The following is a 16,236-nucleotide window of genomic DNA, read 5'->3' on the forward strand; positions in this document are numbered from 1 at the left end:
TCTGGCCTAGTCAGTCACTCTTTGTACACTTGCTTCCCATCATCCTGACTTCTTGTCCTATGCTTCCAGCTTCTTTGTTTCCTTTTGTTAGGATTTTTTTTTTTTTCCTCTTCTTGTGACTTCGTGTAACATTTCTCCCATCACACTTTCTCCTGTCCCAGTAGGTCCCAGGAACAAGTTCTTTCTTCTTCTTCTTTCATCTACCCAGTCTTCTTGTTCACTTAATCCACAGACTCCTCATCCAGTGACGTCACAGCTCCTGCCCATACTGCTGCTCACACTTTTTCTCTCTATTTTTTATCACAGCCTTTTCATTCTACCTTTTCTTCATCCTTTTTCTTTTTCCTCCCCAAAATTTCAGTCTTTTCTTATTCTTCAGTGGAAGTCCCTCTTTCCATCACCCTCCTCATTGTCTGCTCTGTCAGACGTCTTCACCTGCCTGATGCTTGATTGTGGTGACTGCATGTGAGCAAATAAGTCATTGAGCTTTGCCTTTTAGTGGCAATTCCACAAAAAATAAAGGAAAATAGGATCATTGGAGTGTTTTCTGTAAAATTTTGAATACCCAGTGCTTTATGATTTTGTATGAACAGTGGGAGTCACTCCTTCCCCTGCCAAAACAGCAACAAGAAAACCTTAGCATGTTTGTAATAGGTTTCTTCGTGGAGGTGATTTTTAAAAGAAATCAGCAATGAGAAGTTATTGGTTCTCACTTGAAAATGTGGTAAGTGTTCAATGAAGAGGTTATAGATTGCTATCTGCTCGAGTTAGTGGGTTGTTTTCCAGTCTAGGAAATCATTTATGGATAACTTTTGTTGAGAATTTGTGGGGAAAACACAGAATTTACTGGAAATCTGCTTGCTGGAAAACAAATGAAGCTACCAAGTCTGTTCCTGACTTGCTTTGCTTCAAGGTTTCTCTTTTGGGAGAACATGAAACATGTTCAACTGCCATTTTGTTTGAAAATGTTCTGGTTTGTAGCAGAGTTCATAGCTGACAAAAGCCATCCACCTTGGTGTGCCGTGAATGAAGTGTGAGGTGCAAAGAGTCGGCTTGGGGAGGCCCAAAGCAAATGCAACAAATGTAGCTCCTTAATGAGACATTCTGGCAGCAGGATGCAATATGTTTGGTTTCATACCTTGTATGCTTAAGAAGTGTGATTACTTGATAAGGCAGCAGTTATTTTGAGCCATATTGGGTCTTTTTTTTTGGGATATCTAAAGCAACATCTATGTCGAAAAATGCACCCCCCCCCCAAATTTTTCTTTTTCTTTTTTTACCTGAATGATTTAATTTTAAGATAAAAACAAGGAGAGCAAATGTAGAGGGAGAAGTATATTTCACCGCTGGATGAGGGAGAGAACTTTTTTATTTCTTTTTTATTTGAAAGTAGTCTGGGAAATTCTCTCTGTGAGGTGTATTTTTGCCAGAGTAGATGGAAACGTTACTTAACCTTTTCCAAAATAAACATAAAATGTCTTTATCCTAATCTTTGAAAATCTAGCTGATTTGTCTGCTGTTATCTGTGGTTGAGTGAGACGGCCTCATTTGTGCTGCTTATGAATTTCACAAGCTTTGATTTTATTTTTTTTTCCTTTCCCCACTCTCGTGTGCATTTTGATTCTACTAATCACTGACTTCAGGCAATAATATTTTTCTGCAGGTCTCCAGACATTCATCCATGCTCATGTGTGTGTTTGACTACTGTCTATGTTACCTTCAGTCTGTCCTTGTAATTTTTCTTTCAATTCTGTATGGAACTTAGAAATCATCATATGCCACACAGAAATGCACAGAAAAATACCAGACTCTGGCTCTATGTATTTGTTGTGGCCTGAGAAAATAATGTTTATTTTCACTTTTCTGGGCTGAAATCAGAGGTCCACTTCATATCTTGTATTTTTATATATACATATTGAGCAACAATTACACCTTTAATTATTGAGAACTAAAAAAAAAATGAGTGTTTAAAAAAAAATCTCCACCAGACAGTTGCATCAGTATCTGTCATCCAGGAATAGCAGTGAGCTAATTAAGCTCTGAGGAATTTTCCATCTGGCATCCTTTGATAGGCTGTATAGATTTCCTGCCCTAGTAGAGTAAACTGTGGTAGGGTATTGAGAGAGATTAACTTTTGCATTACTGTAAAGTGGTTATGTCTGAGGTGGCCTTCTCTGCTTGCTGCTCCTCTAGTTTCTCCCACTGGATTGTAGGGTTCCTTCCTCCATCCAGAAGAGATGTCAACTGCTTTCTCAACAGTAAAAGCCTTGAAATGCTCATTGACACCCTAGGGCCGCAGCCAAACAGGTCATTCTAAGTTAGGGACCTCAGCTGAGTCACTTTGCCAGTGGTCGGGATCTTCTGCATAAAGCAGACTAAAATGGGTTTGCATCCGTTTTTCTGGTAAATTCTGATTTGTGTGCTGTGTAGGTTAGCCTGTGCTTTGTGGGGAGGACCATGAGGACATGACTTCTAAGCCACAGGCTCTTCAGAACCCAGAGCAGGGGTCTATATTGCAGAGACTCTGTGACAGTAGGTAGGGATAAGCACATTTCTTATCAAGCCACTTGCTTATGAAGGCCTCAAAGGATGAGCTGCAATAGTTACACAGAATAAACTGTCCAGTAAGGTGCTCACTCCAATGTCTTCTCAGATTTAGAAGAAAAGGGTTGTCTAATATTTTCTGTCCTACTCAGAATATTATCAAGGTCTCCTGCTTTACTATAAGTTATCTCTGTATGGCTACTATTAATAAATATTGTTTAATGGACAAGATATAAAACAGCTATTTATATATAGTGTCTAATTGTAGCAAATGTCTTTACTAGCCCTCAGGTCTACTCTCGAGGCAATTTCTCACCCATCCTTTGATGCAAGGTGCCTGAAAAGGGAGGAGAGAGAGATCCTGGGATTCTCAGTTTTTATGACTGAAAGTTTAATAGACTTTAGCTAAGAAGACCTTAATTCAGAGATAAAGGTCTTGAGCCTTAATTTTAAAGAAATTCTGTACAATTTGGAGGCTGCTGTTGTCCTCTTGATCATCTTGGTTGTCTCTGTATGGAGTTTGACACCATTTGACCTGGTTGTGTCTGTTTTTGTATATTGAGGGACAACTAGTAAAGAAACTCGGATCTTATGGCTGGTGCCACAGATTTATAAATGTTTATCTGGTGCTTGCCTTTAAATTTATATTGAAATGACAGTTATTATCAATATCTTTTAGTCATATATTTGTCTATTCTAAATAATCTATGGCATTCCAGAATTATATACTAAAATAATGTATTATCTCTGGTGTTAATCTTACGATAACCAAAATGATAGTGATATGTAATTCAACTTTACTGTTTCTAATGCTGTATCTCTTTTGATTTTATTTCAGAGGAATTTTGGATTTTTCGCTTATGTATCAGGAATAAACAAGTAGCTATTTCATACAGTGCACTTCACATTTTAATCAACTAATTTTTCTGCCTTGTTTCTGGTGTGATATGAGTGTTTTACAGTATTTTGAAGGAAATTAATATATGGAATGGTATGAATTTGAGCAGCTTTAGATATTGGCTTTGCATCATTTAAAAATCTTTACTGCTTAAAACTTGCATGTTTTTGTTAAATATGAACTAGATCCTTTGACAGACCTTTTCAAGAAGGCAGAGTTTCCAGAGGAAAAAGTGAAATCGATGTAAAATTAAGTGACTGAATTGAGTATAAAATACAGATACCTTGCAGACGCATCTAGGCACAAGTCAGTTAATCTTTTTCCTGCTTATCTAAATGCAGAGGTTTATAAAGTAAGTTTTTTGTTAGTGTGAGTACTACAAAACTGGCATAGCTTGCAGACAGGCAACTGTATATTTGGTTCCAGTGCCATCAAGTTGTCAGGCAGGATTTCATCTCCCTATCTCCGTTGCTGATGATGGCATGTAGAGGAGGAGGAAGAGTTTGACTTTCAGACAGCAGCCTGAGCTTCTAGTGCAATCACTTAAATTTCTCTAAAATTCTCTTGGACTTGTAAACTGAACAAGAAAGAAGGGAAGTCACTGATGGAAAATAAACACAAAATATCAAGATGTCATTTTAAGAGTTGTTTTTATGACCATTACCATCCTTGAAAACTGTGTTAGAACAGTCAAAGTGCATGTATTCTGGCGCTGAAAATTAAGGACTAGACTGTTATTCACCAGAGAGAGCACTTAAAGCACTTTACTCCAATTATATGTCTGCTATTCCATGCATGAGGCTGTTAGTGCCTCCTAAAGCAATTATCTGCACAGTCTTGTAGTTGGGATCGACTTCCACTGGGTGGTGACCAAGACTTGTTAGAGGAGCGGTAAGTCAGTAGAATAAACTTTAAGATGACTTCATTTTTTAAATCTTTTTGGGGAAAAGGCAGACCTGTGCATATTTGCTTTGTTCCTTTTCATGTCAGGTATTTTTTTCCTGCAGCAAACAAATACTTGACTGTTCTTGTTTTGTTTAAATTCTTTCCTTCTACTACTCTCTTTGCCCTTTCCACCTGTTTTTTTTTTTTTTTTTTCTTCTATTTTTCAACTATTGCTATGAGCAGGACAACTGAATCGCTCACTACCTTTTCCTTCAGGGAAGAATAGAAAATCCTATAGGATCCCCTCTGTAAATTCTGATGTAAGTTATCACATTTGTCTTTGGGAAAACCCAATAAGCAAATTGTCCAGAAACCTGTTTTATTGAAGGAAGTGAGGGAGGAGAAAGAAATACCCAGTTCTGCATTTTGTGCAAATCCTGGCAGCCCAGGACAAACCTGAGTGCCTGGTAAGCTCCCAAAGACCTAAGCGCAGTGTCCCTGCACATTTGATGATGGTCAAAGTTGCTGCTGAATTGGGCGATTTTCTTCTAAATTCTGGTTTTAAAATGTCTGTTTGCCTAAAAAGCATTTGCCCCAGAAATACTTTTTTTTTTTTTTTTTTTTTTTTTTTTTGTGGAATTCAGACGTTCCTCCGTCCTTATTTCTTTGGTCAGACAGACATGGCCAGAAAAAGCAGCAGCTCAGACGTAGGTTCAACAGCACAAGCAGATTCAGTTTAACGTCTTTGAAAAATACCCAAACAAAACTTCTGAGACACTGAGATCTGAGGGATTTGACCAATGAATTTAGCTGAAGTGGTGAAGCAGAGGGCTGCAGCTGCATGGAAGCTTTTAGGCAGTTTTGGAAAGGAAAATGGGTAGATAAAGGTATGCAGCTCTTAAGATACACACTCTTAAGTGCTTTTGCATGCTTCTGGCAGACTGTTACCAGTGGAGATGTTTATGTGACCGGGTTTCTTTTGTTTGCTTTTGCATTGTGGTTTCTTTTTCTCAGCTTTTTGCTTTTATTACCTTTTTTTCTCCTGCCACTCTTGCCAGCATGAAATATCATTTTCTTCTTGCCATTCTAGGTGACAGTGACTTACTTAAAACATTCATAGGCAAAATTTGCATGTTGTTTTGTGCGTTTGAGGAATGCCTGCTTTGTATGAACATGCATGGTGTGATAGATGTAGTTATCCCCTTTCTGTTTAATTTTTTCATTTAAAAAAGAAAACAAGACGTTAAGAGTTTTTGTTTGATTTTAGTAATAAAGTACTTTAGTAGTTCCTGACAGTGATAGCTAAGTGTATGTATGCATACGCATATTTATTTTATATGTATTTTTAAATACTAGAGTTAAATACATGTTTTCAGTTTAAATCAGTTTACCCTTAGAGGGTGACCAGTCTGCTGGAGGTCCCCGTGCTGCAGCATCGTGAGTCCCAGCAGAGCTGCTCTGCCTTGGATGTCTGTCGTGGCAGGAGGCAGATAGCACAGGCTTTTCAGAAGCCTCGGCCTGTGCTTTTATATCCTTGATTCCTAAATTGAGCATCTCCAGCCTTTCCCAAAGTCTGAGATGCAAATGCTGTTGACTAAGCAGTCTATGTGTGTTCAGTGTGAGGTAAGTTAATACAAATTCTGTGGAGGTCTTATGGCCGAGATATAAAACCGTATTTCTTTCCCCTGTTACTCCCACTGACCCCTCCTTTGCATACATACACATCAGTCTGTATTTTTGCTTCCTCTGCAAGCACTGAGCTCCAGTATTACCAGCCTATAAAAAGCTAAAAGCCTCGTGTCATGCTGTTAGCATGCCACTGTTTTCTTCTAAGCAAACTACTCTTGTGTCTGAACGCTTTGACCATCACTCAGTACATGGATTAATTTCCAGGTTTTAACAGTTTCACGACAGACATGGTAGGACTGCTTTGATATTAATTGCACAGCTATAGTCCCTGTGATTGCAGGCACCAGCCAAACGGTGCAGACCATATGTACCCAGTTGTACTGTGGTCTTTTACCTGAAATGTGAAGGAAAGATGACAAATTAATCTTCAGAGCAGTGTAGATAGAATTCAGTAAATATGTCTGCAGTTTTCTCACTTAGATTTTTATTAAACCTTAATAGGAATAGGAACTTTAAGGTTGTGAAATTAAAACAAACTTCTTTTTGTACAAGAAAGTGTATTTCAAAGGATCCCATTTTGCTCTGTATGCATTTCTTAAAGAGCAGGAGCTGGAAAAAAGAAAAACATTTGATGTTTTCAGTCCCTTTGTACAAACAAAGGAAGAGTCGCAGTTACTGAATGAACTTCTGTTCAGGTTTTTTGTGTAGCTTGATTTCTTCCCTCATTGAAGGGAAGAAATCCCTCCCTCCCTCAGCCATCCATTATGCTAAAATAATTTATTCTAGAATATTCTAAGGAATTTTTTGCATACAAAACCATAAATTTCCTCCCTGTAATCAAGTAGTTTACAGAGATAGAGGGGTGGTTTTGCTGCCGTATCCAGTAATTCCTCTGTGTGCCAGTTGTACAATCCTGAAAAGATGACTTAACATGTCGAGGACAAGTCATTGCGGGGGGCACTCAGCGTGTGCAGCTTCTTAGGGTAATAGATGGACACTGAGCAGTTTCTCTGGAACAGAGTAGGTTTGTGTAGCTAAATAATGGTGTGCTCATAACTGATTAGGGGAAAACTAGGAGAAAATAAGTGGAGAGCATTTCTACTGCAAACTCAAGTAGGTTCTGTGTTTGTTGGGTGCACGTGGAAGTTTCTGCTCTTGTGCATTTCTACAGGAAAAGGTTGGGTTCTGACCATTGGCCTCATGTGGAAACTTCGGAAATTGAGAAAAGACTAATTTTTTTTTTTTTTGACAAAGCCAGTCTTTTGTTAAATATTTTTCATTTAGCCAGCACACATGGTCTCATTGCATTTTTTCTCTCCTGTTCTCCTGCTATGCCCTAGTTGGCACAAACTACCCAAGACTGTAAGTTTTCTTTTAGTGTATATGGCAACTGATCTTGCTGGTAATTTGTTGATGCTGTTATAATACAGATGTATGTTGGCTAACAGCTTTCTGGTGTCTTTCTGTACCATGAGCCAGTCATCAGAGATTGAACTGAGGCTGTTGATTGTAAAATCTAATACGGCTCTCAATACTTCTAACCATTGCACTTGTATCGGAGATGGACACACTTATATGTGCTTACACATGTGAACCTTATGAAAGCTGTTTGCAAGTAACTAGTAAGAGTGAGACACAAATTTTAACTTTTAAGATCTTTGATGACAGAGAGAGGTTCTGCAGCTCTTGTCTCTTGAGAAGAAGCAGGAATTAAATTATTTTCCTGCCACCTTTTTGTATATTTTTTTTTATATAACAAAGCAGTAATTTCTTTTTTTTTCCCTCTCAGTAGAGTTTTACTCAAATGCATATACAGGAGGATTTTTTTTTTGTTCTGCTGACTTGAAAAAATCTATCTTTTGATAAATAGAATATTAAATTTAGATTAATAAATTAGCAGTGGTCATTTGATCTTATGATGGAAAAGAAATATATTTTACACAGTTAAAGAAGTCACATGTAAGTGTATACCATAAAAGACTTTATGAATGTCACTGAAAGAGACAAAGGCATGGACTGCTAGATGGAAAGACTTCAGTGAAAAGTTGATGAAACTTTGTTGTATCAACAGCATCAAACAATGAAACATTTCTTTATTGTTTGTGTAGTTCCAACCTGGGCTGTTTGGAGTCCTTACACAGTGCTGGTGTTCGCCACTGGCTGTTACAATATGTTGAGCTCCAAACTAGGAGATTTCTCCTTCTCTGTCCTTGTGCTGTAAATGATATCCTTGGTAATAGTGTTTGGCAAAACTTGCCTGTGGAAATTTTAACTACAATTTTCATGTAGATGGCATCAATCTTAGTTACTTAGATTGTTTTATACTTGATAAAAAAATGAATTGAAAAAATGATAGATACATCTGTATAGAGTTTCTTAGATATACTGTGGCTTTTTAATAATCTCTACATTGATATTTCTAGCCGGAGTTGAAGCAAAACAGGGATGTAACTGTGCAGATGTTAAGGGGAGCTTCAGGCAAACACAAGAAGTGAGAAGAGGTTTAAGGTCAATTAGAATGGTAATACCTGTGAGCTGACATTGTAGCTGTAATATTAGCTATAGCTAATATTAGCTGTAGCTATAATATTAATATTTATCAGAGATAAATATTAAAAGATAAGTGAATGGAAAATGATAGGTGGGGAGGTCTCAGAAAGGATCCTGAAAGTGAAGAAAGTAGTTTTTAGGTAATGTGATGATGGGGTAGTGGGAAGAAGTGTACGTACAGTGTAGTTAATGTAGCTGAAGTATCGTGTGCGAAAATGATTTTTTGCAGCGTATCATGAATGAACAAAAGTTTGTCAAGATTGCATGAGCTGCAGAAAGGAAGACTAGAGAGACTGAGAGATGAGAGCCTGAACAAAATCTGTGTTATGTGGATGTACAGAAAAGCTTTGAGGTGTTTAGCAGCAAGGTGGCATAGAGAGATACCTGGATAACTCAGTTGGTAGTTACTATTTTCTTAGCTCTAATAGTCACACAAGCAAACTTCTGTACAAAGGTGAATTTACATGATTGCTCTGCTCCCTTTAGGTAAAGAAGATGAGTTTCCAAAGAAGCCACTGGGGCAAATTCCACCAGGACCTCAGCCTGCTGTGCTTAATTTCACTCCAGTGCTCAACGGACAGAACAACACTGGTACACAAACAGCAAGAAGGACAGATAGGAAAGCAGCTCCTGGAGAAGGTTTGGAAAGTTCACCAAATAACCGGAAAAGAGTTAATTCACTGGAAAAAAAGCCTTCTTTAAAACAGCAGAAGCCCCGACCAATAGACACACACAGTGATCAGACTAAGAATGAGGTAGACATCAGAAGGAAACCTCAGCAAACAGGGCAAGATAGCTCAAGACAGTATAATAATGCAGCTGCTAACCAAAATTCTAATGCAACTTCAAATACAAGAAGGGAATTTGTACCGAAGTGGAATAAACCGTCTGATATCAAAGTAATTGAAAAGACTATGAAATTTACTGCAGAGGTGAAAGGAAGGCCAACGAACCATTCTGTTTCAGCCTCACCACCAAGTCCAGGAGAAACACAGCCTTTGAATGTAAAGCAGAAGATGAGGGTTTTGGATGTTGATGAAGGTAAGCGAGGGTCTAATGCGTCACAGTATGACAACGTTCCAGAAGTTGATCATGAGAATGAGAATCTTGTTGAAGAGATGCTGGAGAGAGCTCATCCACAAAGTCCTAGGCACGTAACATACTCTAACAGTCCAAGGAAGCAAACTGAAAAAATACCAGCTCCGCTAAAAATACCCAGTAATTACACATTCACTTCACAGCCCAGATCTCCAAAATACTCGTCACAATCTGATGGACTGCCTCATGGATTGAATGTAAAGCAGTCACTGCCATCTTACAGTAACCCACCTACTTACCACGGAAATTCTCCAAAGCATGTCCCCAGCATAGGCAATACAAGCTCTGCTTCCCTGCATTACCATGGGAATCGAACCAGCCCTTCTGGGAGGCCGTATGGTTCTTTTATTTCCATGGATTATTCTCCAGATAAATCCCAAATGAATTCTTACCCTGCCAGTCGCCAAAATCCTCTTTCACCGAGCCCTGGTCAGATAGAGGTAGCCCCTATTGATGCTTATCCCAACAATTCAAGGTCCCCCACAGGAGTCAAATTCATAATCCCACCAGTGGATTACGTACCAGAAGACAGACAGTGGCCAGATGCTGCATATATGTACAGACATGAGCCATATAGGCAGCCCTGGAGCCCAGATGCTAACAAGGGCCAATCGGATAATTTCCAGAAATACCAGCATTTTCAGTCAACACCTTTTCAAGATAACAGTCTTCCTGCTGTTTCTGTTGATAGTCCAATAAGATACAGGACTTCACCAACCTTTGACGAGCGTGGTTCGCCACCATCAGCTCAGACCCAACACTACCGAAGCAGAAACGATGGATTGTCCGTGCATGAATCCGTGCTCCTCTGAGAATCCTCTCTGCTTACTAAAATATCGAAAACCAAAACCAGCTATACAGTGCTGTGTTACTAGTAGTCCACCTCAACTCTTCAATGGAATGTGGACAGTTCATGCAACCCTGAAAATAACAACTAGTTGAACGATTTTTCAGCCTTTCCATGAAGGCTAGTTGAGTGCTTAGACTTGCATTGCAGCTGTTGAAAGTGATCTGATGCACATAAACATAGCAATAGCAATAAGATCATATACACAACATGGCTAATACTGTCATTGTACCTTAAATTTAAATAACTTGTGTTATGATCTTTCTGCCTAAAACCTGTAACGCATTTGCAAGTTTTATTTTGACTGACATTTTAATGCACTGTATAAGTGTGCGTGTGTGCGCGCGCGATTGTGAGTGTGTGCTTATATACACAAACACATATGGAAAAGAACTAAAGAATTTAAAGTTAAATGCATTTAATTTTGGGCGAAGCTTGTGAAGTACTCTTATTTCATATTAATTTTTCCTTATAATTTATTTGATAAGTCATTCACTATGAGTGGGAATCTCTGTCATTTTTATACAGCTGCCTCAGTATCCCAGTGTCCGTTCTGGGAAGAGAGATGCTTTGGGATTATTAATTTAATCTTGTTGTGAGAGTTAATTCTTGTCTTTTGACTACTGTTCTGTTGTTTTCCTCAGCAGGCTGGCAAAACCAGAAAGCCAAAAATGTCTCTCTAATCTGGCTAAGAAATGGTGCTTAAAATCAGGGCAGTCTGATCGTAGCACGTCTCCAGGGTTTGAGGTGCGTTGCAGGTGGGGAGGTTTTACCTTTGCATCCAAATCCGCTTCCCGGATGCCGTCCTATATGCAAAAATATTAGAGCACAGAGTAGGCAATGCCAGATATGGAAATGGTGCTGCACCCTTTGTGTTTTGCCGTGCTCTGCTGTCAAACTAAAATCAGTTGCAGGGTATCGGGGAATTTCCAGCTCCTTGACGCTGAAGCATATGCAACAGTTTGAGGCTTGGTGGAGCCTCGATGCCCACCGAGCTGTGAACGTGTGTGGGGTCCCTTCCCCAAAGCTCTGTCCCGTCAAGTCCGTGTTACTTTTTGCCCTTCTTTTCCCAAAGAGCCGGTGGGTCTGTGTGTGCAACGGCGCAGGTGCTGCTGTGCTGCGAGGCTGCTGAGAGACTGTGTTATTTTACACAAAAATCATCCTGACTGTTAATGGGAAGCGCAGTAGACTCCTGAGAATATAAGTATTTTGAGCATAACGAGCCTGGGTGTTTGCAGCCTTTTGTGCTTCATCGTGTTTTCCTTTCCTTTCATCGACTGTGAAATGGGGGGTGAGAAAATTTGCCGGCTAAATGGCATGTAGGGGATGTGATCCGGTAAGTGCCGAACGCACCCGGCTCCCGTCGCGGCCACGGGAGCTGAGGCCGACAAGGATCCGGCCAGAAGAGGCCCTTGGAGCGCTCAGCAGAGGGTTTCTGATGCTCAAGTACCAAACGTTGGTGTCAACGTCAGCTTGGATGGTGTGGGAAGCTGTCCTGTTTGTCTCTTGTTTTGTAAGATTTGTTAACCGAAGACGTAGAAATGGATAATTTTTTTTTCTTTAAAGAATGAGCTTTAGTGCCTATTATTGCTGCAGGTTGGCTCTGTAAGTTTTAAGGTACAGAAGTAAAACAATTTTTACAAGCGGAAGTAACATTTACTTAGAGTATTTCAAACTCTTTTTGTGTATATAATGCGTCTGATGTAATTTTTAATGATCTGGGCAATTTTGTATTTTAAAAATTGCAAACTGCAGCAAAGTAACAGTAGCAAAGCACTACACCGAACCTCTGAACTAAAATTGTGAAGATAAATATGACTTGGGCTTACCTTAGTTCTGATTGCTTACAGCAGCTTAGAAATGTATGTATATAATATTGTGGCTAAGTGTAATAATCCCGTGTTTAACAATCATTCTGTAATTCATAACAAAGCTGTACAATTTATTTGTGCAAGACTCCAAAATATGTATCAGCATTAGTAAATACTGTAGATTTTTATATATAAGATATATACACACTATTTTCTTATGTCATCTGCAACAGTTTTATAACTGTGTATCTATTTTGATGTGACTGTATTTTTAACATGTTAAAATAATAATTAAGCTTATGTTGTTCTGTCTTTATTTTTTAATCATGTTTGATTAGCTCAGAGCTGCACTTCTGCTCTTAGCACAACTGATTGCTCTTCAGAAATGAATGGTGTATCTATATTTGGTGTACGTCCTTTTTAATTTGTTTGTGCATGTTTATTTTTAGAGGGAGCAATATGGATATGATCTTTATAGTGCTTTTGCATTGTTACCAAAGCACTGAGACTATGGATGATTTTTGTTTTACACACGGCCAAACTCAAGCTATGATTTGTGACAGTTAGGAGTGTATGCTGGGAGCAAAACTTTCTGATTTTTGTCCTAATAATATCATTCAATGCCAGTACCCAAGAGAAGAAAGTTCATTGAACTAGAGGAGAAAAAAAAAAACGGCAAATAAACACAAACTAAGGGTGTTGCCAGATTAAAATCTATCATTCATGCTAGTAGCAAAAAACCTCAGCAGAGTGAGGCAAGAGGCAGCTGCACCAGTGTCTTGTGGGAAGAGGGATTCACCGCAGCGTAATGGATTCGATATCCTTGTTGGAGCTTTTTTTGTCGCTGTTTTCTTTGATCTGAAAACATTCAAGCAGTAACTATAAACATAAAATACTCGGAGACCTTTTCTTCTCGTGGTGTTCTAATTTTAGAAAATCGGCCTGTCTGGAGCTGCGTAAACTGCAGGTTTCCTGTCAGGTGGTTGTCATGACTCTCCTTGCTGTAAGCGGGAGAACTTGGAGGTTCGAGGGGTTTAGGCTAAATGTCCAACTTCTGCAGGGCAAAAACTAAATGAAATTAGCTGAGCAGAATGCAGGAGGAAATCCCCAAGGTGGGTGCTTTGATCTTACACTTGCTTTTCCTGTGACCCTCATGCCACCCTGTGTTAGATCAGTATTTCAGGGGTGAACTGGAGCATTTCAGCCCTTCAGGATAAAAGTTGTTGTGGCCATGACAAAAAGGGAAGATCACAGGATCGCTGTCCCCCTAACATTTCAGTGGATGCAATTAGAATGTGGTGGAGATAACCAGTTTGGGGGTGTCTCAGCTCAAGCCATGTTATAGAGGATGAGTGAAGGCAAAAGCTCCTTGCTAATCCGCCCAAAGGGAGGCTTCTTGAGACACCAGCTTGAGTGATGAATTTGAACCTAAGCATCAGCTCTGTGGGACAGTTTAGGGGACCTCAGGATGTAGCCTTACCCTTTTCCTAGATCCATCAGTGCCTCTGTAATGCTCCAGAAAAGGCAATACGCAGGAAAGATATAAAAGTCTTATCTACAGGGAGTCTATTAAGGAAAGCATTTCCTCCTCATCCCTGCTGCTGGCTGCCCACAGCCTCGAAGCAGCACGTTTTTGCCGTGGTTTTGGACGGTTCACATCACTGCAGGCAATCCTGTTTTTCCCAAGGGCCACGAAGGAATGTATTTCACACGTGTAAACATTGGTTACATTGCTAATACCTGAGAGCAGAATTAATGTCTTCTTGTAAAAGTAACGGACAGCGTATCCTTGCTCCTAGGAAACGTTCCCATACCAACACCGAGGGGTTTTGGAGATCTGGAAGGGTGCAGAAGAGCATTGTCTTCCTGTTAGTCAGAGATGCACCTTTGCAATAAGCCTCTCGGCAGCTCCAAAATTAGATGCAAAGAGTAAACAACATTGAATGTCGAAAGATGGAGCAGCCTTCCAGGGAGGAGCAGCAAATCCAAAGGTTCCCAGCAGTACCTGTACATTTTCCAAGGAGATTTCTCTAAAGAATCCTACCCTGAAATTCATATCATCCTCAATATGACTTTGAAAATTACAGATTTTTTTTTAATCTCCCCCTTGGGTGGTATCACACAGCATGTACAAAGAGGAATGCTGTTTAAAATACGCCATCAGCTGCCCACCCTTTCATTTCCAGCAGCGTGCATTCAGCTTTCAGTACTTCAGTGAGAGGAATAATACAATCTTTTCTTGTAGTCCTTTAAAAGCTGTGTTTTTGTAATGCTCTGTAAACAGAGCCTGGTTACAAATCAGCAGTTATTTAACAAATGCAGCGAATTTTCTCTTCCGGTGACATGAGGGTGCTGCAGAGTTTGCTGCAGAGTGTTTTCTTTTGGGGATGTTAAGACAATTTAAAGGCTTTTAGCTGTGTAGATGCAGCAATGCGATGGCTGGGCCAACCACTGAAATGGAGCATATCACTGCAGTTGTTTGAATATGGTCTTTAAACAGGGGCCAAATCAATTGAGCTGGGAGAAGACACTGTTTCCTGGTATCTTTGCTAAGAGGAGGTCTTCTTGCAACAGCAAAAGCATCACGTCCTCTCCCAGGTGATTTGTTTCTCTGACTGCCTTGTGCCATGGAGTTAATAAATCCATAGAAAATTACTGATAGTTTTAGAAGATATTAGAACAAAGCCAACAAAATCTTACCTCCTCAGTATTACAGTTGTCAAATATTATCCAGGAAGATGCTTTTGACAGGAGATGATTTAATTTAGCAATCGAAGGACATGGTGGTGTGAAGGCACTTGTGCTGCCTCCACAACCCGAAGTCGTAGGTTGCCTCTGCTCAGGACCAAGCAACATACACTGTGCAGTGCACAGGACCCGTTAAGCATCTGGGCAAAATGTGGTGCTGTGCCACTCAAACGTAGCTTCAACAGCCTTGATATGGTCAGGGAAGTGCTCCCTTGTCGTTCCTTGATGCTCTTTCTGTGCAGGTTTTCTGCTAGAAATGAGATGAGGCAGTGAATTGAAGCCATTGCTTCAAATTAGATGTCTCTGCAGCTGTCCTTGTGAAGAAACCTAGAACTGAAACTGCTTGTAGCCATCCGTGTCCAGGGTTGCCTTTGCCAGCTCAATAGTATCTTCTTCAGCAGTTTGCAGTCTTGTTCCTTAGAAAGACAGATCTTGTTTTCTTCCTGATTTATTGGTGCATAGTCCAGATAGGTTTATTCATAGAAGGAGCTCCATTAGATGATACCATCCAGTCTAAGCTTTCTTTTTAAGCTTATCTGTATACAGACTTTTTTTTTCCACTTAAAGATAACTCAGTTGAGAGCATGAGCTCTGTTTCACTGAGATGACACCAGCTGTTGCTACAGATAACGATCTGCATTGCCACCACCACGAAGGCTGAAGCACATTGTGGGGAATCACTGCTCTCAGGAAAGCAGTGGGTCCATTCTGCAGTCAGCAGTTCTCAAATTACTAGACACATGCTAAGTAATGGTTTCCTGGGGCAAACTAGATACTTTTAAGAGTCTTTTTAAAGTAGTGGTTTCAAAACAGCCCTCTTGGCCTCAGTCTTCCTAGCAGCAACATCTCGGTCAACCTTCCGCTCTCCAAAGACAACTGTGCTACAAGATCTTTATTTGATGTCAACTGCTTAAGTGGATCCTCTGGACACCAGAAATCACATTCAAACTTTGTCTGGCCTCCTGGTAGCCTCCACGGCTCTGTCCCCATTCTGTTCCACAGCGTTTATTGTGTCGGCTTCTTTCCACCCCTATGTTACCTTGTCACGGGCTGCCTGACCTCATTGATTCATGCACTCTCCATCTTGAAGCCTACCTTCAAGCTGCAGTGCAATCACTTTATTTATGATGTTTGGGATGTGGATGAAGTAAGTGGTTTTGAGACCATAGACCAGTAGATGAGCATAGGAATTTAAAAGCCAGTCCTAAGTATTTTAAAAAGTGTAT

The 16,236-nt window shown here is 39.9% G+C and overlaps 1 protein-coding gene across 3 annotated transcripts in view; it reads left to right on the forward strand.

The window, feature by feature from the left end:
- USP6NL (USP6 N-terminal like) overlaps positions 1–10,904 on the forward strand; it is a 96,476-nt gene extending 85,572 nt beyond the window's left edge. For all 3 annotated transcript variants that reach the window (XM_088526293.1, XM_088526291.1, XM_088526292.1), the window contains one exon: positions 8,993–10,904. In XM_088526293.1, coding sequence (XP_088382419.1) covers positions 8,993–10,416 — 1,424 coding nt within the window. In that variant the 3' untranslated portion in view covers positions 10,417–10,904. The remainder of the gene's footprint in view (positions 1–8,992) is intronic.
- The last annotated feature ends 5,332 nt before the right edge of the window (positions 10,905–16,236 follow it).

Source organism: Tinamus guttatus, unplaced genomic scaffold (genome assembly GCF_059628265.1).
Source record: "Tinamus guttatus ecotype Peru unplaced genomic scaffold, ASM5962826v1 Tinamus_guttatus_pri_ptg000245l, whole genome shotgun sequence".
Classification (NCBI taxonomy): domain Eukaryota; kingdom Metazoa; phylum Chordata; class Aves; order Tinamiformes; family Tinamidae; genus Tinamus; species Tinamus guttatus.